The 25,768-nt window shown below is 43.6% G+C and overlaps 1 protein-coding gene across 2 annotated transcripts; it reads left to right on the plus strand.

Annotated features, from left to right (window-relative positions):
- mylk4b (myosin light chain kinase family, member 4b) lies at nucleotides 1–20,820 on the plus strand. 2 transcript variants are annotated; one of them, XM_053614442.1, is made up of 14 exons: nucleotides 1–916; nucleotides 7,962–8,049; nucleotides 8,239–8,602; nucleotides 8,748–8,965; nucleotides 9,044–9,149; nucleotides 11,749–11,842; nucleotides 12,228–12,337; nucleotides 12,436–12,577; nucleotides 12,658–12,728; nucleotides 12,826–12,954; nucleotides 14,119–14,271; nucleotides 14,391–14,469; nucleotides 20,092–20,141; nucleotides 20,434–20,820. In XM_053614442.1, the coding sequence occupies exons 1-13, from the start codon at nucleotides 749–751 to the stop codon at nucleotides 20,134–20,136; spliced, it is 1,767 nt and encodes a 588-aa protein (XP_053470417.1). In that variant the 5' UTR covers nucleotides 1–748; the 3' UTR covers nucleotides 20,137–20,141; nucleotides 20,434–20,820. The 2 variants fall into 2 exon arrangements, with proteins under 2 accessions (XP_053470417.1, XP_053470416.1); XM_053614441.1 differs by having other exon boundaries at nucleotides 8,748–9,149.
- The last annotated feature ends 4,948 nt before the right edge of the window (nucleotides 20,821–25,768 follow it).

Genomic DNA, 25,768 nt, shown 5'->3' on the forward strand with positions numbered 1-25,768 from the left:
GTGTGTGTGTGTGTGTGTTTAGTTTTGGAACTGCTGAAGTAAGAGTGTTAAAGATCTCGGTTGTATTAGCAGCTCTCTCCTGATATCATATGATACCTGGCCTTGGTACCCAAGATATCCTATATAATTAAGTACTAGAAAAAGAACCCAAATGTTTGCTTTGGATTTTGGCTGCTCCACGATGACTAATGTTCTCTGAGTGTGTGCCATCAGTATTTGTGAATTAGATTTTCACTTCGGCCTCTAGTTTGAGTGCTCTAACCTGTACTCCTTGGCATTTATAGACACATAATTCAACGAAAGCGTCCTGATCGACAGATTCCTGATTGATCCATGTCAAAAATTTGTCTGTGTGTGTGTGTGTGTGTGTGTGCAGGCATTTGCATGTGTGAATGTAAGTGCAAATGTGCAAGTGTGAAGGAATGACTAAGCACATTAAGTGCTGTGCCTAACGTTAAAGGATACACTGGGTCCTCTTCACCACCTTGCGTTCCCTCGGAGCCGGAGTTCCACCTGTTTGACACTTGTCTCCATGACTGCCACATACTCTGCTCCATATAGAGAGGAGGACTGAGGGGGGTCACTTCAGTCTCCCTTTCAAAATCTGTGGCTTGGCCAATCCGTTGATGTCAACAACCAGACTACTGTTAACGAAGAGCTGAAAAAGTGGGAGATAGGGATACATAGGGAATTAAAAGTGCCATTCCAGTAGTGTCTGAGCCCAGACGGAGGCTCAGACTTGGGCCCCATGTTTGTGACATTGGTTACCATGGAGAACTTCGTGTGCGATAAGGATGTTTGGATTGTGGGTAGTGTGTGCTTAGTTGCGTCCATTTTATGGAGGAAGTTTTGGAGTTTATTCACCCACAAGAGGAAACGAGATAAATCAACAGGAAGCACATCACTTTACTCGCAGGTAATACACATGCTCTGTTATCCCCACGCTTACATATGGCAACGTGTGTACTGAGTGAGAGTGTAGAGGATTGAAATATTAGTGCTGAATTTATACGAAATCCATGCAATGCACAGTACGACCTATACCGTTTTTGTTTTTATAAACAACAGTACAGATGCATTATGTGTGTTTGATTGTCTAACAGCACGTAGCATGTGAGCTGTGGAAACCTCCTTGCTGCTTTGGTTTCTCAGTGATCTGAGTCGAATGATTCAGACATTCATAAGCACAATCATCATGTGATATGGGTCAGCAGGTTTATTGGTGAGTCTCCGCTGTGTTGCGCAGATTTTGCTACCTTTCCGAAGTGAACACGTCACTGTAAAAGCAAATCAAGCAATCAAATAGCATCACTTTGGAATGTGCGACTGTCTCGGGCGTTGTGCGTTTCATTCCATTTCTTTCTCGTATTTGCATGAAGGTGTTGTCTGTACATTAACCCGGCGTGATAAAACCTGTAAATTCCTAGCATTCTTTGGGAAACCTTCTTGACGTTTTGAACATGACCTGAATAAAGCACGCACGAGCAGAGGTGCAGCGCCTCGTTCCCCAAAAGTACGGCTGTATAATGCAACTGTATGCAATTGCATAATGTAAAGTATCATACTGTATGAACCCGCTAGTCTTACAACGCTATTGGTCATCGTTGGCCTTATTTCCATCTAGCGTCCGTAAATAAAAGCAACGTGAAACAGAAAGCAAAGCCAGAAATGTAGATACGCTGACGACCAGACAGGAAGCAGACGGGTGGAGCAGCGATGGAAAAGGAACGAAAAGGAAAAGCCCTTCATGTGGATGCTACAAAATACCAGGCCGTTTTTTAAGTAACTTCAACTGCAGTTCAGTCTGATCTGCAAGCATGTTGCTAAAGTTAGTTAATTAGGCTGGATTAACTGCATTATCACTATCTAGCAAGTAAAGACCACAACTGGGTGCATAATCGACATTATTAGGATACACAGCTGCACAGATGTTTTCTAGCAATTCGTTCGGAAGGTCAGTGGATATTTTACAATCTCGGTATAAAAATGAAGCGCTTTAATAAACGGTAAGCTTTGTCACCTGCTCAAACAGCCTCGGGATATCGAGCTAGCTCCTATAACGTAACATTTATAGTCAGTTAGCTAGCTGTGCCTTGTGACAGGCCTACTCATGTTCTATGTTCGATAGGAGAGGGGAGCTGAGATTAATTTAAAGGTATCAATTAAAGTTCAATTTTTCCAGTAAGTGTACTTTACAGTAGGTGATCGGTGGTCTCAAGACTTGTTGTGGGTGTATGGGGTGGCCTGGGTGAGTGTGATACTTCTACCAGAATTTTTCTTCCAGTCAGCCTGGTGATTATCTCTTTGGGATTTTCTGAGTAGGATATGGAGGCGTTTGCATACAGTTTGTGGAATTTATCGTGAGAGATTAGAGTTGAAACTATTCCGCGCTGTGAGCTTACACAGTCTATTCTGTATAAGTTATGAGCTCAAAAGTATGTGGAGAACATTGTGTTCAGGTGGAATGGGATCATCAGAAGTGCTGAGCGTAGGTCTCTTACCACTGACTGTCAGAAGCAGGTGGCCCTGTGTTCTACACTCTTAAAATAACACATGGTGTTTTCATTTTTAACACACCTGCGTGACTAGTTAAGGACAACTCGTTGTGTTGCTTTCAACACAATCCGTGTCTTAGTACATTTAACACAAGCTGTGTGTTATTTTCAGGCTTGGGGAGCAACGGAATACAGGGAAATGGTAACTGTAATCTCTTACAGTTATGTCAAAAAACAAAGTAATCAGATTACAGGTACATTTTGTAAAATAAATAAATAAATAAATAAATAAATAAATAAAGGGGAATACTATCAGGATTACATCTTCTTTTTTTTTTTTTCATTTAAAGCCAAAGAAATTAATCTTTTGACTTAACACAATATGACTGCTTGAAGTTCATTTGGTAGAAATGAACACACATCGTTCTCTGAAATGTTTATGTTTGGGTAACCATGCGTCTTCTTTTTCTTGGACATGTCCTCTTTTTCGGACCTTAAAAAAAACGTCCGGCCGGGATTTAAAAATTTGAGGAAAATGTCCGGGATTCGGCTTTAGTTTCATTATGATGTGCTTATGGTCTAATACTGCATCATGTGTGCACATGTTTAACCCCGCTCTGTAATTCATCACACCAATTGGTCGATTATAAAAGGCTTGCAGCAACTATTGGCCAAATTCCTGCCTGTCAACCGTTAGCCTTCTCTCAGCGAATGCGCGAAAGTGAAGCACTGTTGTATCAAATGGTTGCTTGACAATAGCAGCAAATGACATCTGTCCTGAGCCGAAACAACGCCCACGGCCATATACGGTCATTTTTAATTTCATGTTATCACATTGTTTCATATTACATGGTCATTCAAATGTGTAAATGATGGCAGAAGATACACTCGTAGCATCTAATATTTTATTTTACTCCATGGATATTCAAAAGAATGTAGGAATAAAATGTAAAACGAGTGATACTCCCAAATTGTCCTCTTTTTGGAAAACCAGAACATGGGTCACCCTAGCTGCTGTGATATAATGTTACCCGCATCGTGGACAGCGATCTTTTTTAAAATTTATTTTAAATCCAAACATTGAACATGTTTTTAAGCTCTAAATCAAAGAATTTTTGATCATGTTGCTTTTTTCTTGATTTTATTTGCATATGTGACCTTGAAGTAATCCAAACGTAATCAGATTACATTACTTTCATGTTGTGAAACTTGGATGACGTTACTGATGACATTTTTCATGAAGTCATTTGTAACTGTAACGGGATACTTATATTATAAATATTTAACACATCACGTGTTCATTTTTAAACACACCTGCATATCTAGTTAAGGACAACACATTTTGGATTGTTTTCAACACAGTCAGCGTGTTAGTACATTTCCACACAAAGATTTGTTAAAAAATAACAGAGGTGTGTTGTTTACACTTTGGTCCTCTAATAAAATCAAATAAAATGTTTTTTAAAAAATGCAAATGAAATAAAATAGAACCTGCCACCAGACACCGAGAGAAAATAACAATTACAGTCTCAGCTACGATCACAGTCAATTATATATGCTTAATTGAGCAGGTCAGAATCTGTGATTAAACTACATCTGACTGTTCGGCCCTTATAGAGCATTAACCATCTGCAATCCTATTCAATCACGTTCACAATGTCACATTTGGGAGAGATATTAGCAGTAGTGGCTGCAGTATAGCGAGCGGTGATGTGTTTATCCCCCGCGTGCCAGACGCCTGCTTTCATCATTGGACAAGTGTTTGCCAGAGGTTCCCAGGGGCTCCCCCACGTCAGCACATACGTTTCTACTCCCCACACATGCCCGCTGTGTTTTGCACAGAGGAGGTGGCGCCTGTCAGTGCACATATCAATTACATCAAATAAATTGAGTCCAGCGAGATGTGTTGAGAGAGAAAAGAAAGGAGGGTGGGGGTTGGGAAGAGATTCAGTTACCTTCTTCTACCCTCCCATACACTAAAATAGCACTCGACCTCTCTGTACACTTACTTGAACCTTAACCTATCTTATACAAACAATCACATTCTCTGAACACACACACACACACACACACACACACTTCAATCCATAAACACTATGCAGTTTACAAACCTTGTAAAGTCAGGAAGATTTTAAACTGGTTGAGTTAAACATAACGATAACGACATATGATAATGTCACATCATTCCTGCTCTGGTCTTTGGTTACTACTGAACCAATAACTGTTTTATAGATGTTGAATACACACACACACACACACACACACACACACACACACCTTCCATTACTATAGATATACCAAATTTCTTCTTCTGTTACACACACGAATGCTAACACTCTTAACCTGCATGTGGATCAGTGAATGAGTGCCTGAGTGACACGGAGTCATTACAAGTAGTTAAAGAGCTATTCTGTACCACACCAAGTTTATAGGGTGTCATGGAATCCTGTGTGTGTGTGTGTGTGTGTGTGTGTGTGTGTGTGCGTGTGTGTGTGTGTGTGTGTGTATGTGTGTGTGTGTGTGCATATCTGCTGCCCTCCATTGGTGAATCATGGTCAGGTATTACTGAGGACAATTAAAATAAGAATTCATTCCGAATGAATTTATCTAGATAAATGTATAAATGAATTATTTGCTTGAATAATTTGTAATATCTTTGTCAGAAAATATTTTCTTTCCAGCCTTTTTTTGTGACAAAAAAAAAGTGGATTCTGGGCCAGTTGGTAACAAATACGTGGGGCTACCGGAGTAAAACACTCACAAGGGGAAAACCCCTCTTTTTTTTTTCTCATAATGAATGTTGTCTTTGTCTCACAAGTTTCATACTTGTGCAATTTGAAGTATGAAAGTAAAAACCTCCCACTCATACGACTTTACTGCCATGTCCAGTGACTTTCCAGTCCTGAAGTTCACCCGCAGTCTCAACCAGATGCCCTGAACCTTAAAACAACAACAACAAGGAGTGTACCTGATATTCCTAACTATATGTGTTTGTCTACAACACATTATCTGGTCAAACCAAATAACGTATTCATATTCAGTTATGCCACTATAATAGGAACAGCTGTACACCTCTTACAGGAAGTCTGCAGTAAGACACTTCTGCTGTTGTAGCCCATCATGCCCGTGCTTGTAAACAGCGTTGATTTGAGTTACTGTAGACTTCCTGTCAGCTTGAACCAGTCTGGCCATTCTCCTCTGACCTCTCTATTAACAGCTGCTATAATGTACGTACTAACATGAACTAACTTTTCCCATGGATGTTCCACAACATTAAATGTATCTATAAACTATTAAAAAGCACAGCTTGTTCATGGATAAATTCAACATTGCTATGGTATGTAAGAAATAAAACACGTCAGGACATGTAGGAATCGAATCCACTTTCTCGTTCAGACGCCATCACATTCAGAGTACAGGCACTAAGTGGTACATGATGTCCAGGCTATTATAAGGTCATTATGTGGTCCTTTTGGTACTCTACTAATTCAGGCTATTAAGTTGCATTATAGCATGAGGGGTGTTTATTATAGGGACTCAGTCTGGGCAGATCAAAGTAAAGCCCCTGTACAACTGTGGTAAATGACAGTCTAACAGCCTCTGCACCTTCACAGTGTGCTGTACATTCACAGCATGCTTAATAATAATAATAATAATAATAATAATAATAATAATAATCTCATTACAAACAAGCCATATGATTTATGATATGAATGAACATGGGCATTTTATTTAGCAGAAACGTTGCCGGTACTAAACCCACCACAAACCTAATTTTTTGTTTGAATTGAGTTATGCAAATTGGTATAAATTTACAAGCATGAAACCTTTCGTTACAATGGCTTTTATGAGGCTTTTTTTTCTTCTTGATTCAGTAAAAGATTAGGTCCTTTATCCCAAAAGGATGCTATGATTCAATTGATTAAAATAGCTAAACATCCTCATTGAATTTCATCCAAGTTGTCCACGTCAAATCTTTGTTTACTTGGCTCTGTCACGTGTCCTGTCTGTGTGTTTAGCAGCAGGACTTGGGTCCTGTCCTGAATGACGAAGACATCCTGGTGGAAAACACACCAACGCATACACCTACAGCCATAAAACACATAAAAGTATGCACACACAGACATGCTCCTGACGCTTCAGAAGTCAGCCGTGAGTCATCTGGACACGATCGGTTGTGAGCAAACCTGTAAGAAGAACATAGAGCGGATGTTAAGTAACGTGTGTTAATAACATGGAGATAATAAATAAACAGACCAATCAGAAGGCTTAGAGACTAGATTGCCTTGGAGCAACTGCCGACCAGAGTTCATCAGGTGAGGTGAGGTTCATCACCTGAGGTGCTCAAACACAGTCAATTCAGCAAACTCTTTAAAAATACACACCTAGGTATTAGTATAAGGGTAAGGCGTGGTGCCTCGCACCTCCGGGGTTGGGGACTCGAATCCTGCCTCCGTCGTGTGTGTGCAGAACTTGCATGCTCTCCCTGTTCTTCAGGCGGTTCCGGTTTCCTCCCTCAAGCCAAAGACATGTGCTGTAGGTTGAATGGCATTTCCAGATTGTCCATAGTGTGTGAATACGTGCGCCCTATGATGTGTCCGGCAATGGGTTGGCACCCTGTCTACGGAGTCCCCAGCCTTGTATCCTGAGATCCCTGGGATAGACTCCAGGCTCCCCCGTGACCCTGCGTAGGATAAGCAATATGGAAAATGGATGGATGTAAGCTAGTTGTACATTTAATTAAGAACATGGCATTTATGTTCTATAATCTCTGCAAAGTCTAGAGAGACAGCTGAGCAGATGAACTGTCTGCCTGTGGCTCTAAATTTACTTTCACAAGAGCCTGTGCATTTGTGTGTACAGTGCCTTGCATCGAGCCCTTCAACATCCCGCATCTTGTAGCAGTACAACCTGCGTTTGGAAAAGGGATTCAGTTTTGAGAAAATGGTTTTTGCCATTTGATTTACACAATGTGTCTAACATTCAAGCTAGAACACACACACACACTAATATATATATATATATATATATATACACATATCTGTCTGTCACCTATTTTTCTATTTCTATTGCTTTTTCATGTTTGCATGTACAGTATCTGTATGGTTTTAAATAACTTAATATTATTTTACTCTGTCAAAGGCAACCTTGAGTACACACATATGGTTCAGAAGAGAGTATGTATTTTAAGCCTGTTGCTATCATTGTTATTTCTTACTCTATTTAGTCATTTAGTCAATGATCTTATGGTTTGTTATGGACAGCAGAAGAGTGCGTCTGGTAAGAAATGATAATACTTTGGTTTTGCGTTATCATTTAACGTGATATCATTTGAAAACTGACTAAAGTATGATGTCTACTGCAAGCCGTCTACTTTCCAGATGCCTTATATTCAGTTTTTAAAGCTTTCGTATGTTTTTTAAAAAGGTTTCTTGGATGTTCTCTCTTTTCTTTGGCCCTATACAGCTGAAAGAGAAGGAATGCAAGGAGAAGCCAAGCGTGTGCTTAAAGGTGTTGACATCACAGAAGAAGAAGAAACCTCCAGATGTAACAGGTAAGTGCAAATCCGCCTGCTGTGTTTCAGCTGGTACGTTTCTAGGGTGGTTAATGATGTTTGATGATGCAAATTGAACTCTGAACGCACAGATCTGGTCCATGACAAGCCTGGCATCATCATTATGATAATATGGCATGGAAATAGGGCCCATGACTATAGAAACGCTGTGGTTTTATTTCTTTTAAGGTGCAGCCCAGGATGACTTGGAAAAGGTGCAAATGCTCAATCAACAGAACACCAGCCTTTCCCATGGCAGTGCTGAAGCTGACACTAGCAAAACAGGACTTCTGGACTTTATTCAAAATGAGAAAGAAGCACAAACTGAGAAGGAGAGTGATAAAGAAGAGCTGCAGGCAGAGAAGGAAAAAGAGGGCAGTAAGGAAGATAAAGATATTCTCACAGAATCCAGGTTGAATGAGGAAACAGAGACAAACAAAGAGGAAATGAATCAGAGAATAGAAAGAGAAGATGGCTTGAGTGTTCCAGAGGCGCCATCTTTACTCCTATCAACCTGTGAGTTTAGTCAAGACCATGCGGTCCCTCAGGAAAGGTACTCAAACATGACTAATAAAACTTTATCTTTAACAGAACCGATGACACTATTTGGAAGAAGTAATATTTTCACTCAAATCTTCAATCTGGAAAATCTTCAATCTTTTCTTTTCTTAATGCACGTGTGCTGTGTGTTTGTGTAGCAATGATGAACACATGGAGTTGATCGCCCATACTAAGAGACGAGTCGAGAATCTGGAGAAAGATGACCTCAAGAAAAGCCGAGTGGAGGAAAGGTCAGAGGAGGTGGAACAAAGTGAGGAAGAAAAGAAGCCTGGAGTGGGAGCATCAGATGTGGAGCCAGAGAAACCTGAGGAGGAGAGGGAAGAAGTAGAACCAGTGCCTGAAGAGTACATCTTAGGTATAAGATGTGCTACAGTGATCTCGGACTGTTTATTTGGACAGTTCTCTTATTTCTCCTTTTTGCTCTGTCCTCCAGATTGCTCGCCTCCTCCTCCAGCACCCTTTGAGCACCGTTTGGTGACAACCAAAACCCAACAGATAGCTACCTATTACACCGTCAACAGAGAGGAAGTGCTTGGAGGGTGAGCTATAGAACAGCAGAAAGACAATACAGTATAAACTGATGGTTGTATGTATGGATGCAGTAATATATCGAAAACCCTATGACCAATGCACAGGGAATCTTTGAAGAAACATCCATCCATCTTCTATACCGCTTATCCTTCAGGGTCACGGGGAACCTGGAGTCTATCCCAGGGATCATGGGGCACAAGGCGGGGTACACCCTGGACAGGGTGCCAATCCATCGCAGGGCACAATCACATACACACTCACACACCCATTCATACACTACGGACACTTTGGACATGTCGATCAGCCTACCATGCATGTCTTTGGACTGGGGGAGGAAACCGGAGTACCCGGAGGAAACCCCCGCAGCACGGGGAGAATGAGAACTCCGCACACACAGGGCAGCGTCGGGAATCAAATCCCCGACCCTGGAGGTGTGAGGCGAACCACTAACCTTAGTGCTGACCACTAAGCCACCCTGCGCTCTAGACGCTACAATATCTTCAAAATGTTAATATTCTGTGTGTTTCATTCTGTGGTGGATTTGGTCTCAGTTGGTAGGAAGTCAGGTGGATACTTTTCCCGTAATTATAGGCAAGGAAAGCTCAGACTGATTTCTATGATGTGTTCCCCTGAGCTTGTTTTCTCTCTTGGATATCAGTGTGCCGTGTTTTCCTGTGTTTGGGCTTGAATTTGGCTTTGTGTAGGCATTTATCTCCTTTATGAACTGGTATTGAGAATATGTGATTGTGTGCTGTTTCTTCTTCGGTTTCCTCGGCCTGATTGCATTTATTCTCCTTACTTCAACACCCTTCTTAATATAGTTCTGGAGAGATGGCAGGGTTGTCTATTTCAGAAAATGTCAGTAGCCAGGAAAAAGTCAGGAAATCCTTGCCTACAAAAGACTGTTTAGAGAATCATGGACCAGCAAACACTCTTGTATACTAACGAAATTGCACCACAGAAGTTATAATAACAATCGTGTCCCAAAGTATATTAGCTGGTGCAAGATTGTGTGATTCTTTTCTGTAGCCAAGGATTTCCAAAGCTTGCTTCTGTTAGCTTTCCCAGCATTCTGTGTTTGTGTTGTACAGATCTCTTATTTCTCATAGGAAATTCTCATATGGGATTTCTGTGCCTTTGTATAATTTCCTGTTTTGCTTCTTTAGTTCAAACAAAGTCTGTGAATATTCTTGCAAAGATGTTCCATGTTCCAGTGTTGTTCATTGAAAGAGAACTTGATATTCTGGTTTCCACCCCATTCCTGTTCAACATCTTTCCTGCACACTTTCAAGTTCTCTTTGCTCCAGACACTTTGCATGGAATTTTATTCATGTCTTTAAGCTACTGGTGAAAGCATTTTTCTTGGTGTCCTTGTGTTCACTATCTGGGGCATAGTACTGTTCATTGCTGAGCTTTGTATAAGATGGATCCTGCTGTCTCAAGAATAAGATGGCCTTGCTGTCGAACTGGTTGGCCTTGTATAGTATCCCAATCTTACAACGTTCAGGTGCAAATGGCATAAAATGAAAGCGAGAGAGACAGGTGTGAGAGAGAGAGACAGGTGTGTGTGAGAGAAAGAGAGAGAGAGAGAGAGGCATGTGTGTGTTTGTGTGTGTGTGTGTGTGTGTGTGAGAGAGAGAGAGAAAGAGAGAGAGAGGTGTATGAGAGAGAGAGACAGGTGTGTGAGAGAGACAAATATGAGAGAGAGAGACAGGTGTGTGAGAGAGAGACAAGTATGAGAGAGAAAGCGAGAGACAGAGAGAGAGAGAGACAGGTGTGTGTGTGTGTGTGTGTGAGAGAGAGAGAGAGGTGAGAGAGAGACAGGTGTGTGTGAGAAAGAGAGAGACAAGTGTGAGAGAGAGACAGAGAGAGAGACATAGAGAGCGAGAGAGAGCGAGAGATGTGAGAGAGAGAGAGAGGGAGAAGTGAGGGAGAGAGAGACAGAGAGAGCGAGAGATGTGAGAGAGAGAGACAGAGAGAGAGAGACAGAGGGAGAGACAGAGAGAGCAAGAGATGTGAGAGAGAGAGACAGACAGAGAGAGACAGAGAGAGAGAGACAGAGGGAGAGACAGAGAGAGAGAGAGAGCGAGAAAGCGAGAGACATGAGAGAGAGAGTGAGAGAGAGAGAGAGTGACAGAGAGAGAGAGAGAGATGTGAGAGAGAGAGAGATAGAGAGAGAGAGACAGAGAGAGAGAGCGAGAAAGCGAGAGGCATGAGAGAGAGAGTGAGAAACAGAGAGAGAGAGAGCAAGAAAGCGAGAGACGTGAGAGAGAGAGAGTGAGAGAGAGAGAGAGAAACAGAGAGAGAGAGAGCTGTCTTACAAACTCACTGGTCTGTTGTATTAGGCAATATCTTTATTTCTTTTCACTGTGACGAAAGTAAAAACCACGAGGCTAGGTAGAACTTTAAAACCTAATCTTTCACATCTAGCATTAACTCCCCATCCTGCGTAATATTCTAGAGTGTCATGGTACCTGGTGAAATATCGCAGGCATGGCATTTAATCAGGAATGGCCTTACTGAAATACAGAAGTGATGGTTTAAACCAGTGCAAGATTTCTGGTAAATCTTTAACCTCCTGGTGTAAAATGTGTTTGGTTTCGGTAGTGGGCGCTTTGGAATGGTCCATAAGTGTGTGGAGAATACCTCTGGCCTCACACTGGCTGCCAAGATCATCAAAACCAGGAATCAGAAGGAGAAGGTAAATCGCTTACATCAGGACTGTTCAGTCTTGTACTGAGAGCATCGGTGTGGTGCAGGTTTTCATTCCGATCAAGCAGAAGCCACACCTGAGTCTACTGAAAGCCAAGATCAACTGATTAAACAGGTGGAAACTGGCGTGGCTCCTGCTTGATCGGAATGAACACCTGCACACACACCACACCGGCCCTTTGCACACAGATTGAACACCCCTGGCTTACGTGCTTGCATGTCATCGCTGGATATTATACTATACTATATATATATATATATATATACACCTGTGTACTATATTGAACACACTGCATATCATTTAAAAAAATGAATACACTTTTCTCTAATAATCTGCTTGATGTATGGTTCATGTACTTATCTTCCCTTCTCAGGAAGTGGTGAAAAGTGAGATCGAGGTTATGAATCAGCTGAACCATGCTAGCCTCATCCAGCTCTATGCTGCTTATGAGTCTCGTAATGATATCACGCTCATCATGGAGTAGTAAGTAAATAAAGACATACATCTAGATCACAGGATGTTACATTGTGTACATTCATATACGTGTGTGTGTGTGTGTGTGTGTGTGTGTGTGATCTCAGTGTCGAGGGAGGAGAATTATTTGACCGCATCATCGATGAGAATTACAATTTGACCGAATTGGACACGGTGTTGTTAATCAGACAGATCACAGAGGGGCTGCAGTACATGCACAAGATGTACATACTGCACCTTGACTTGAAGGTAGTGCACGCTTACCAGCCAACTTTCATACATGAGTCACTCACACGGAAATTCAAATGAACCTTTGATGCTTTTTCCAGCCGGAAAATATACTGTGTGTGAGTCGAGAAACAAATAAAATCAAGATCATCGACTTCGGTCTGGCCAGAAGGTTAGTACACTGAGTGGAATTATTGGCTCGTACGCCAGCCGTGTCATCTCCATCTCCCTGTCTTCTCTTTTATACTCTAACTCTTTCCCATCGTCAGATATAAACCAAGGGAGAAGCTCCGAGTGAATTTTGGCACTCCTGAGTTCCTTGCACCTGAGGTGATCAACTATGAGTTTGTCTCCTTCCCAACAGATATGTGGAGCTTAGGAGTCATTACCTACATGCTGTGAGTGCAAAGAACATTTTGATTTATTACTAGTACTTAAAGCTACAGTTGTTTTTCTGCTAAACATGAAAAGATTATAGAGTTCGGCAATAAAAATACTCCATAATATGTTATTCTTGAAAGACTATAGCACTGACAATCCTCAGATATATAGAATGTCATCACCCCTCAGCGTCAGACAGGAAAGAAGCTTGAACACACAGTTACCACAGCCAATCAGGGGAGAGAAATGAGGAATAAGAGGAAAATGTATTCAAAGCTCTTGGATGATAGTTGTCTGATTTTATATTTGTTGTGGAATCTGTATAGTTACCCGGTTGTTATATAGGATATTTTCCTAGCTAAATTTCATTTCATTGCATGTTCCGGAGAACTTTGGGCTTTAAGATCTCAATCTGCATATCGTGAGCATTGTAGCAGAAGATCTGAACATTCGGATGACGCTGTATTTATCAGGGTGAAGTATTAGAGGTCCGCAGTGAGGAGCTGGCACTCGTGTAAGAGTGTTTCCTGAGTTAGTATGTGCGGTGGTAATCGATTGTTGTTACTCGCCAATTAACCGTCCCCGAGCCGTAACCACCTGACATGGGCTGGAACCTGCTGTGTCCTGTACTAACCGTACAGTGTCCTGTTATGAAGTGTAGACACAAGTCCTGTAGACTCCTGCCAGAGAGATCTTTGGGATGTCCTGATTAAACCTCCTGATTAAAGCCCTTGTCTCATGTAGGTTCAGTTTGGCTTTGTGTTCAAAGAGCGTTTCAGTAAAAAGAATTTCAGCTTTTATTTAAGAATGATGGAAGCCATTGATTGTTCTCCGGGACCTCCAAAAATATAATAGAATCATTCTTCTGTGTTCTTTCTAAGGGTTATAAGAACTTTGCATATCTATTATTAAGCATATGACAGCTTTACAAGATCCCACAAGTCACCAGGGACCTGCGGTTGTGCAGTAATCTAAAACTGGGATAACTAATCTCAAACATAAATAGGTTACATTACATACTTCCTAAGTTTATTCAAATAAACTTTATTTATAAGAAACTTTATAAAATAGAATTTATTTATAAGTCTATTTTTTATTTTAAGTCTACATTTTACTGTTTTATTTTATTTTAGATGCAAGTCGTAGTCTTCTTCTTCTTCTTCTTCTTCTCCCACATGTAGGCTAAGCGGTCTCTCTCCTTTCCTGGGTGATGATGACAATGAGACGCTGAATAACATCCTAGAATGTAAGTGGAACTTTGAAGAGGCTGAGTTTGCAGATATCTCTGAAGAAGCCAAAGACTTCATAACATGCCTGCTCATTAAGAGCAAGAGGTAAGGTGTGTGTGTGTGTGTGTGTGTGTGGGTGGGAGGGTGTGTGTGTGTGTGTGTGTGTTATTGTTCATTATAATTGTGTGCATTCGTTTGCAGATTAATGCTTGTTTTCAATATAGTTGGCGGATGAGTGCATCTCAGTCACTGAAACATCCCTGGCTGTCTGACCGATCACTTCACTATCGACTGCATCAGAAAGTAAGCACCTACACCTCACCTCACTCTGTCCCATCCGGTCCCTCACTCTCTCATCCTGTCCCTCACTCTCTCATCCTGTCCCTCACTCTCTCATCCTGTCCCTCACTCTCCCATCCTGTCCCTCACTCTCTCATCCTGTCCCTCACTCTCTCATCCTGTCCCTCACTCTGTCTCGTCCTGTCCCTCACTCTGTCCCTCACTCTGTCCCATCCTGTCCCTCACTCTCTCATCCTGTCCCTCACTCTCCCATCCTGTCCCTCACTCTCTCATCCTGTCCCTCACTCTGTCTCATCTTGTCCCTCACTCTGTCTCATCCTGTCCCTCACTCTGTCCCTCACTCTGTCTCATCTTGTCCCTCACTCTCTCATCCTGTCCCTCAATCTGTCTCATCCTGTCCCTCACTCTCTCATCCTGTCCCTCACTCTGTCTCATCCTGTCCCTCACTCTGTCTCATCCTGTCCCTCACTCTGTCCCTCACTCTGTCTCATCTTGTCCCTCACTCTCTCATCCTGTCCCTCACTCTGTCCCTCACTCTGTCTCATCCTGTCCCTCACTCTCTCATCCTGTCCCTTACTCTGTCCCTCACTCTGTCTCATCTTGTCCCTCACTCTCTCATCCTGTCCCTCACTCTGTCCCTCACTCTGTCCCTCACTCTGTCTCATCTTGTCCCTCACTCTCTCATCCTGTTCCTCACTCTGTCTCATCCTGTCCCTCACTCTGTCTCATCCTGTCCCTCACTCTGTCCTTCACTCTGTCTCATCCTGTCCCTCACTCTGTCCCTCACTCTGTCTCATCCTGTCCCTCACTCTGTCTCATCCTGTCCCTCACTCTGTCCCATCCTGTCCCTCACTCTGTCCCTCACTCTGTCTCATCCTGTCCCTCACTCTCTCATCCTGTCCCTTACTCTGTCCCTCACTCTGTCTCATCTTGTCCCTCACTCTCTCATCCTGTCCCTCACTCTGTCCCTCACTCTGTCCCTCACTCTGTCTCATCTTGTCCCTCACTCTCTCATCCTGTTCCTCACTCTGTCTCATCCTGTCCCTCACTCTGTCTCATCCTGTCCCTCACTCTGTCCTTCACTCTGTCTCATCCTGTCCCTCACTCTGTCCCTCACTCTGTCTCATCCTGTCCCTCACTCTGTCTCATCCTGTCCCTCACTCTGTCCCATCCTGTCCCTCACTCTGTCCCTCACTCTCTCATCCTGTCCCTCACTCTCTCATCCTGTCCCTCACTCTGTCTCATCCTGTCCCTCACTCTGTCCTTCACTCTGTCTCATCCTGTCCCTCACACTGTCCCTCACTCTGTCTCATCCTGTCCCTCACTCTGTCCCTCACTCTCTCATCCTGTCCCTCACTCTCTCATCCTGTCCCTCACTCTGTCCCTCACTCTGTCTCATCCTGTCCCTCACTCTGACCCTCACTCTGTCTCATCTTGTCCCTCACTCTCTCATCCTGTCCCTCACTCTCTCATCCTGTCCCTCACTCTGTCTCGTCGTGTCCCTCACTCTGTCCCTCACTCTCTCATCCTGTCCCTCACTCTGTCCCTCACTCTGTCTCGTCCTGTCCCTCACTCTGTCTCATCCTGTCCCTCACTCTCTCTCATCCTGTCACTCACTCTCTCATCCTGTCCCTCACTCTGTCCTTCACTCTGTCTCATCTTGTCCCTCACTCTCTCATCCTGTCCCTCACTCTGTCTCATCCTGTCCCTCACTCTGTCCCTCACTCTGTCTCATCCTGTCCCTCACTCTGTCCCTCACTCTGTCTCATCTTGTCCCTCACTCTCTCATCCTGTCCCTCACTCTCTCATCCTGTCCCTCACTCTGTCCCTCACTCTGTCTCGTCGTGTCCCTCACTCTGTCCCTCACTCTCTCATCCTGTCCCTCACTCTGTCCCTCACTCTGTCTCGTCGTGTCCCTCACTCTGTCCCTCACTCTCTCATCCTGTCCCTCACTCTGTCCCTCACTCTGTCTCGTCCTGTCCCTCACTCTCTCATCCTGTCCCTCACTCTGTCCCTCACTCTGTCTCGTCGTGTCCCTCACTCTGTCTCGTCGTGTCCCTCACTCTCTCATCCTGTCCCTCACTCTGTCCACTCTGTCTCATCTTGTCCCTCACTCTCTCATCCTGTCCCTCACTCTGTCCCTCACTCTGTCTCATCCTGTCCCTCACTCTGTCTCATCCTGTCCCTCACTCTGTCCCTCGCTCTGTCTCATCCTGTCCCTCACTCTGTCCCTCACTCAGTCTCGTCCTGTCCCTCACTCTCTCATCCTATCCCTCACTCTGTCCCTCACTCTGTCTCGTCCTGTCCCTCACTCTGTCCCTCACTCTGTCTCGTCCTGTCCCTCACTCTGTCCCTCACTCTGTCCCTCACTCTGTCTCATCCTGTCCCTCACTCTGTCCCTCACTCTGTCTCGTCCTGTCCCTCACTCTCTCATCCTATCCCTCACTCTGTCCCTCACTCTGTCTCGTCCCGTCCCTCACTCTGTCCCTCACTCTGTCCCTCACTCTGTCTCATCTTGTCCCTCACTCTCTCATCCTGTCCCTCACTCTGTCTCGTCCTGTCCCTCACTCTGTCCCTCACTCTGTCCCTCACTCTGTCTCATCCTGTCCCTCACTCTGTCTCATCCTGTCCCTCACTCTGTCCCTCACTCTCTCATCCTGTCCCTCACTCTGTCTCATCCTGTCCCTCACTCTGTCCCTCACTCTCTCATCCTGTCCCTCACTCTGTCTCATCCTGTCCCTCACTCTGTCCCTCACTCTGTCTCATCCTGTCCCTCACTCTGTCCCTCACTCTCTCATCCTGTCCCTCACTCTCTCATCCTGTCCCTCACTCTCTCATCCTATCCCTCACTCTGTCCCTCACTCTATCTCGTCCTGTCCCTCACTCTGTCCCTCACTCTGTCTCATCCTGTCCCTCACTCTGTCTCATCCTGTCCCTCACTCTGTCCCTCACTCTGTCCCTCACTCTGTCTCATCCTGTCCCTCACTCTGTCCCTCACTCTCTCATCCTGTCCCTCACTCTGTCTCATCCTGTCCCTCACTCTGTCCCTCACTCTGTCTCATCCTGTCCCTCACTCTGTCCCTCACTCTCTCATCCTGTCCCTCACTCTCTCATCCTGTCCCTCACTCTGTCTCATCTTGTCCCTCACTCTCTCATCCTGTCCCTCACTCTGTCTCGTCCTGTCCCTCACTCTGTCCCTCACTCTGTCTCATCCTGTCCCTCACTCTGTCCCTCACTCTGTCTCATCCTGTCCCTCACTCTGTCCCTCACTCTCTCATCCTGTCCCTCACTCTGTCTCATCCTGTCCCTCACTCTGTCTCGTCGTGTCCCTCACTCTGTCCCTCACTCTCTCATCCTGTCCCTCACTCTGTCTCGTCGTGTCCCTCACTCTGTCTCGTCGTGTCCCTCACTCTGTCCCTCACTCTCTCATCCTGTCCCTCACTCTGTCCCTCACTCTGTCCCTCACTCTGTCTCATCCTGTCCCTCACTCTGTCTCGTCGTGTCCCTCACTCTGTCCCTCACTCTGTCTCATCCTGTCCCTCACTCTGTCTCGTCCTGTCCCTCACTCTGTCTTGTCGTGTCCCTCACTCTGTCCCTCACTCTGTCTCGTCCTGTCCCTCACTCTCTCATCCTGTCCCTCACTCTGTCTCATCCTGTCCCTCACTCTGTCCCTCACTCTCTCATCCTGTCCCTCACTCTGTCCCTCACTCTGTCCCTCACTCTGTCTCATCCTGTCCCTCACTCTGTCTCGTCCTGTCCCTCACTCTGTCCCTCACTCTGTCCCTCACTCTGTCTCGTCGTGTCCCTCACTCTGTCCCTCACTCTGTCTCATCCTGTCCCTCACTCTGTCTCGTCCTGTCCCTCACTCTGTCTTGTCGTGTCCCTCACTCTGTCCCTCACTCTGTCTCATCCTGTCCCTCACTCTGTCTCGTCCTGTCCCTCACTCTGTCCCTCACTCTGTCCCTCACTCTGTCTCGTCGTGTCCCTCACTCTGTCCCTCACTCTGTCTCATCCTGTCCCTCACTCTGTCTCGTCCTGTCCCTCACTCTGTCTTGTCGTGTCCCTCATCCTGTCCCTCACTCTCTCTTGTGCTGTCCTTCACTCTGTCTCATCCTGTCCCTCACTCTGTCTCATCCTGTCCCTCACTCTGTCTCGTCGTGTCCTTCACTCTGTCTCGTCCTGTCCCTCACTCTGTCTCGTCCTGTCCTTCACTCTGTCTCATCCTGTCCCTCACTCTGTCTCGTCCTGTCCCTCACTCTCTCTCGTCCTGTCCTTCACTCTGTCTCATCCTGTCCCTCACTCTCTCTCGTCCTGTCCCTCACTCTGTCTCGTCCTGTCCTTCACTCTGTCTCGTCCTGTCCCTCACTCTCTCATCCTGTCCCTCACTGAGTCTCGTCCTGTCCCTCACTCTGTCTCATCCTGTCCCTCACTCTCTCTCGTCCTGTCCCTCACTGTCTCGTCCTGTCCCTCACTCTCTCATCCTGTCCCTCACTGTGTCTCGTCCTGTCCCTCACTCTGTCTCATCCTGTCCCTCACTCTCTCTCATCCTGTCCCTCACTCTCTCGTCCTATCCCTCACTCTGTCTCGTCCTGTCCCTCACTCTGCCTCGTCCTGTCCCTCACTCTCTCATCCTGTCCCTCACTGTGTCTCGTCCTGTCCCTCACTGTGTCTCATCCTGTCCCTCACTCTCTCTCATCCTGTCCCTCACTCTCTCGTCCTATCCCTCACTCTGTCTCGTCCTGTCCCTCACTCTGTCTCTCTCTCTCTCTGTATTACTTTGCAGCAGTGTCGGCTGCTGGTTCTTAAAATAGGGAACATTTTTCACAAAACAATCAAACATCACTTTTATAACTTGTACTTTTACAATTACAAAGATAAATTGACGAGCTATACCAGTTGTGTGAAACCTACTGACTTGTGTGAGTACTGCTGCACCGTTATTTTGGGAGTCTGTCTGGCACTGATATGTTTAAATATGAGATTTCCATTGCAATGATTGGCAGTTGGTTACAAGGTTTGAGAGATCTCCCAATCATCACATAGAGAAGCAGGACAAGTGAAGAGCAAATTGTCCAATAAACATCTAGATTTATATATATATATATTTGCAAAAGCCACTCTCATGTTTATTTTCTGCAGTAATATAGCGCTTTTATACAAAGCGCTTTACACCGTGTCTCATTCACCCATTCACACACACACCAATGGTAGCAGAGCTGCCATGCAATGCGCTAACTTGCCATCGGGAGCAACTCGGGGTTCAGTGTCTTGCCCAAGGACACTTCGGCATGTGGAGTCACGTGGGCCGGGAATCGAACCGCCAACCCTACGATTAGTGGACGACCCGCTCAAACACCTGATCCACAGCCGCCGCCCAGTGAAGCTGTGTGTATAACAGTGCAGTATTGCAGTGGAATATTTGACCAATTGATTAGCTAAAATATTGAATGTCACCAAGATGAATAATATAGACAGATTTCTACATTTTTAATATAGAAACATTTCATTGCTGCATTTTAACAAAATTTTAGGGAAGGCCGGGCTTGCCGTGTAGGGCTAAAGCAATTACTCGTGCATTGTAGCATGTACTTGTATGAATACTGATGAATGTGTTTTTTCCTGCAGAGGAACAAGTGCCACTCCACACGAGCTCCTACGCCAGAGAGCTAGAACAGGTAACTCACTGTTCTTCAGATATCCAAACACACGAGGCTCTTTCTGCAGACCACAGACTGAAGTCTTTGAGTGAATACCTAACAACTTTCTCGAATTACTATAATATTTCAGTGATGCCTCCTCAAAAATGTTTGAAGGATGTGGCTTTAAGTTCATATAGTCAGTAGGTTTATTCATTCCAGTGAATTCCCTCTTGAAGACTATATGGATTCACTGTGTGTGACTAATTCTTTTATTATTCTCCTGCCCAGGTATTTGGGATTAAGTTACAACATTATTTTTTTTTTCTAGAGAAAACATCTTTACCCACGTGAAGAACTGGACCAACAACACTGCACCTGAAAGGACACCAGCTGCTATACAACAATGAATATCCATTTCATAACCTCTATAAGTAGGCTACAACACAATACTAATTCTCCTGTTACTGAACAACAGGAGGTACGGTAGTGTTACAGTCCTCCGCTTGCTGCATACAGCAGACAGTACGCACAACTCTGCTGTTATACCCAATTCACCTTATACTAAACAAGTCTTATTTCTGTGGTACTGTTTATTTTGTCATTTGATATTTATACTGGCATAAAAATGATTACTTGTTTTTACTATATCATGATATAACAATGACTGTCGACTTGATATGCTTGAATACATGATTACTTTCACTCCATATCACAAATCCAGCATTCTCCTCAAGTTTGTTTTCTTGTTTATATATATATATATATATATATATATATATATATATGGGAATAACATGGCTTTTGGCTTTTTTTTTTGCATTATATTGTTTGTATTGTATCAGTCACAAAATATATGTGATATAAAACACTTAATTTAGAAATTTAGAAGTAGTTCATAAACAAGAACAACAAATGACATGGTTCTCCAAAGTAGTTGATGGGCCAAGACATGTTTGGGGTGTTAAATTAGCGTCTATCATTTCACACTGAAGCTTAACGTAGCTACATGCTGTAACAAGACTGAATTAAAGTGGAATCTTGGTGGTTATTATGTATAGTTGATGCCATAGTTAAATTTGCAGTGAAAGACTACTGCTGCTATATATATATGAGTTTTCATGTTCTCCCTGTGCTTTGGGGGTTTCCTCCATGTACTCTGGTTCCTTCCCCTATCCAAAAACATGTATCATATGATTGGCATTTCCAAATTGTCCATAGTGTGTGATTGTGCCCTTTGATGGGTTGGCACCCTGTCCAGGGTGTCCCCCGCCTTGTACCCCGAGTTCCTTGGGATAGTCTCCGTGCTCCCCTGCTGTAGGACAAGTGGTTTGGAAAATGGATGGATGGATTTTTTTTTTTTTTGCGATGTTTGCCTCGAGTGAAAAACAAAAGAAAGTTAACTTTTCCAGCCAAGAATGTTTATCGATTAGAATTACAGCGTCATACTGTTTCCTAAACCACAACGAGAAGTCTGTGTGTCATTACTGAATAACTAGATAAGTTTAAGGCTGATGTTTACATGAAAGACTGGTGAAACATGGGTAAGGGAATGGATAGGTGAAAGATGGGTAATGGAACTCCTATTACTCGCTTGCTAATTTAGAGTTGTAGCTCCAGTACAAAACGAAACAAGCAAATGTCTTGGCTGATCAACTACATGCTTTAATTAGAAATTGTGTAAAGTGTAAATGACACTTTCAGTGTACGAGCTTTATCACTCTCTGAGATTAGGATGCTGCCGCACATTTTCCTCCTCCCTTTCTGCTGGGTATTTAACTCGCCTTCCGTGAAGGCAAACCCAACAGGAAACTACCTTTTGTTTTGTATCGAGTTGAATCTTTTTATCAGTTATTTCAGCTTTGTTTCCTAAACGTACTTGAAGTTCAACATTTTAACATGATCATTATTATCTGAATCAGGTGGGAATATGGCAGTGCTCAAAACTAATGCACAGATTTTTCATGGATGAGTATTATGGAACAGCAGTGTTAAGATGCATGCTGAGTGTTTTTAAAATGATGATACAGTGAGGGAAAAAAGTATTTGATCCCCTGCTGATTTTGTATGTTTACCCACTGACAAAGAAATGATCAGTCTATAACTTTAATGGTAGATTTATTTGAACAGTGAGAGACAGAATAACAACAAAAAAATCCAGAAAAACGCACATCAAAAATGTTATAAATTGATTTGCATTTTAATGAGGGAAATAAGTATTTGACCCCTCTGCAAAACATGACTTAGTACTTGGTTTAAAAACCCTTGTTGGCAATCACAGAGGTCAGACGTTTCTTGTAGTTGGCCACCAGGTTTGCACACATCTCAGGAGGGATTTTGTCCCACTCGTCTTTGCAGATCTTCTCCAAATCATTAAGGTTTCGAGGCTGACGTTTGGCAACTCGAACCTTCAGCTCTCTCCACAGATTTTCTATGGGATTAAGGTCTGGAGACTGCCTAGGTCACTCCAGGACCTTAATGTGCTTCTTCCCGAGCCACTCCTTTGTTGCCTTGGCCATGTGTTTTGGGTCATTGTCATGCTGGAATATCCATCCACGACCCATTTTCAATGCCCTGGCTGAGGGAAGGAGGTTTTCACCCAAGATTTGACGGTACATGGCCCCGTCCATCGTCCCTTTGATGCGGTGAAGTTGTCCTGTCCCCTTAGCAGAAAAAAAACCCCAAAGCATAATGTTTCCACCTCCATGTTTGACGGTGGGGATGGTGTTCCAGGGGTCATAGGCAGCATTCCTCCTCCTCCAAACATGGCGAGTTGAGTTGATGCCAAAGAGCTCCATTTTGGTCTCATCTGACCTCAACGCTTTCACCCAGTTGTCCTCAGAATCATTCAGATGTTCATTGGCAAACTTCAGACGGGCATGTATATGTGTTTTCTTGAGCAGCGGACCTTGCGCGCGCTGCAGGATTTCAGTCCTTCACGGCGTAGTGTGTTACCAATTGTTTTCTTGGTGACTATGGTCCCAGCTGCCTTGAGATCATTGACAAGATCCTCCCGTGTAGTTCTGGGCTGATTCCTCACTGTTCTCATGATCAATGCAACTCCACGAGGTGAGATCTTGCATGGAGCCCCAGGCCGAGGGAGATTGACAGTTCTTTTGTGCTTCTTCCATTTGCGAATAATCGCACCAACTGTTGTCCCCTTCTCACCAGTATGCTTGGCAATGGTCTTGTAGCCCATTCCAGACTTGTGTAGGTCTACAGTCTTGTCCCTGACATCCTTGGAGAGCTCTTTGGTCTTGGCCATGGTGGAGAGTTTGGAATATGACTGATTGATTGCTTCTGTGGACAGGTGTCTTTTATACAGGTAACAAACTGATATTAGGAGCACTCCTTTTAAGAGTGTGCTCCTAATCTCAGCTCGTTACCTGTATAAAAGACACCTGGGAGCCAGAAATCTTTCTGATTGAGAGGGGGTCAAATACTTTTTTCCCTCATTAAAATGCAAATTAATTTATAAAATTTTTGACATGCGTTTTTCTGGATTTTTTTGTTGTTATTCTGTCTCTCACTGTTCAAATACAACTACCATTAAAATTATAGACTGATCATTTCTTTGTCAGTGGGCAAACGTACAAAATCAGCAGGGGATCAAATACTTTTTTCCCTCACTGTATATTTTTGTAGATATGTTGCTGAAATGTTTCATGCTACTGATTCTTTGCCTGCATTGTCACAGTTAAAGTCCTCTTCTGCCTGTTTTGTTATATGTATGAACTGTTTTGTTTATGTCACTATATTAAATGAGAAAAATAAACAATAATTTTAGTTCTTTATGATTAGAGTTTGTTGTGTTGTGTTACCAATACTGATATTAATGGTCTAATGTGCAAGTGCAAGTCGAAAGCTACAGGTTAAACGAATCACGTTATTCTTGTATAGACCATTGCTCTGTATTCCTCGGATTATTTCAAACAAACAGACTCATGGCTGTATTATGTCCTCTTTCATATTGTGCTTGATATTCCAGTATTACAGACAACTGGTGGAGCCAGTGGCAGCTCCTCCATAGGGGCAAGGGCCATGTATCAGCCGTTCAACAAATATAATTCGTCATAAAGTCCTCATACACTGAAATACTCATACATTGAAATACTACTTGGCTCGTTTGTGTGACCAACGGTTAAAAATGCTATTTGACAGATATAAGGTGATATCATTTGCTCACTTTTCTTGGATGTTGTACACTTGTGAGACAACCTGCTCACTCCCCCACTTAGCTTCTATAGAATAATGAATGTGCCTAGTGGTCAAAAATGGAAACTGCAACAAGCCCACTGGAGGAGGAATTGCACTGCCCCATGCCTCAGGTACGGACTACACCAGGCGTGTCCAATCTTTTCCGGAAAGCACTGTGTGTGGGTGCAGGTTTTCATTCTAACTAAACAGAAGCTATACCTGAGTCTATTGAACGCCAAGATCATCTGATTAAACAGATGGAATCAGGTGAGGCTCCTGCACCCACACCGACCCTTTGCTATAAGATTGGACTAGACTTCCCCCGGACTAGACAGTTAATGACAGGGTTGTGACACTGTGCTAGTTTAAAAATAATAATACTTCGTAGCCAATAAACTGAATCTGAAAAATCTAATAAAGTACAGACAGTGTGACTTAATTTTGTTCAAGGATATGACGTTATTATTACTGTCATCACCAAAATCTATGGTCACAAGCTATTACTGGGCGAAGCACAATTCACAGGAAACAAGAGCAGACATTAGCCTTTACTGTTTCTCACCAGGAAATATAAATATGCTGCTGGTTGGATGCCCTTTAATTACACTTCAGATAGCTCCAGAAACAGTATAGTCCATCTCACACACGTCACTCATCTGAGACAGACCAGTTAATCCAGAGAAACGCTTGCAGCTCAGCCGGTTGAAGATGTTTATCTTACACTACACCGAAACCCTGGAATTGTGTTCCAGAGTACTTTGGGAACGCCAGCTCAGTTGTGTTTTTAAATCCAGCTTAACTTGTTAAACTTGTCCCAGTTTACTAGCTAGTATTGTTTGTTAATATCACAAAAACGTTTTGTCTCTACATGAACACTGTGTAACTGACTGCTACGGGTGTGAAAGGTGGCATGGCTGTAAAAAGATAAATGTAGTAGTACATATTTGCCTAATTTGAATAATAATTGAATAGTTGGATCAGGTTAATAAGAGGTCACAAAACTGCAACAAATTAAGACAAATTATGCCCAAATTGAATCCCTAGGATATAAAACTCACTGGAAAGAGTGACAATTAAACTCCTCCTCATTCCGAATATCATTTCAGCACAATTAGTATTTAGTGTAATGAGTTATATCCAGTCACCCACAAAACAATGGATTCCCTTTAAGTATATATGTGTGTGTGTGTGTGTGTGTGTGTGTGTGTGTGTGTGTGTGTGTGTGTGTGTGTATGTGGGTGTGGGTGTGTGTGTGGGTGTGTGTGTGAGAGCAGTTCTGTGTCAATATATGCTATACAGATAAAACAGAAATGAATTGCCTGGTCATGTCCTATAGAGGGCGCTGTGCAATTCAGCTAAACTTACAGCAAACCCCCTTTATTCATCTTCCTCTGTATTTCTTGTAGAAACGTCATTGTAGTACGTCATCGCCGGCGTGCTCTCTGATTGGCTTCTCGCGGCGCGTCGAC

Source organism: Ictalurus furcatus, chromosome 25 (genome assembly GCF_023375685.1).
Source record: "Ictalurus furcatus strain D&B chromosome 25, Billie_1.0, whole genome shotgun sequence".
NCBI lineage: Eukaryota > Metazoa > Chordata > Actinopteri > Siluriformes > Ictaluridae > Ictalurus > Ictalurus furcatus.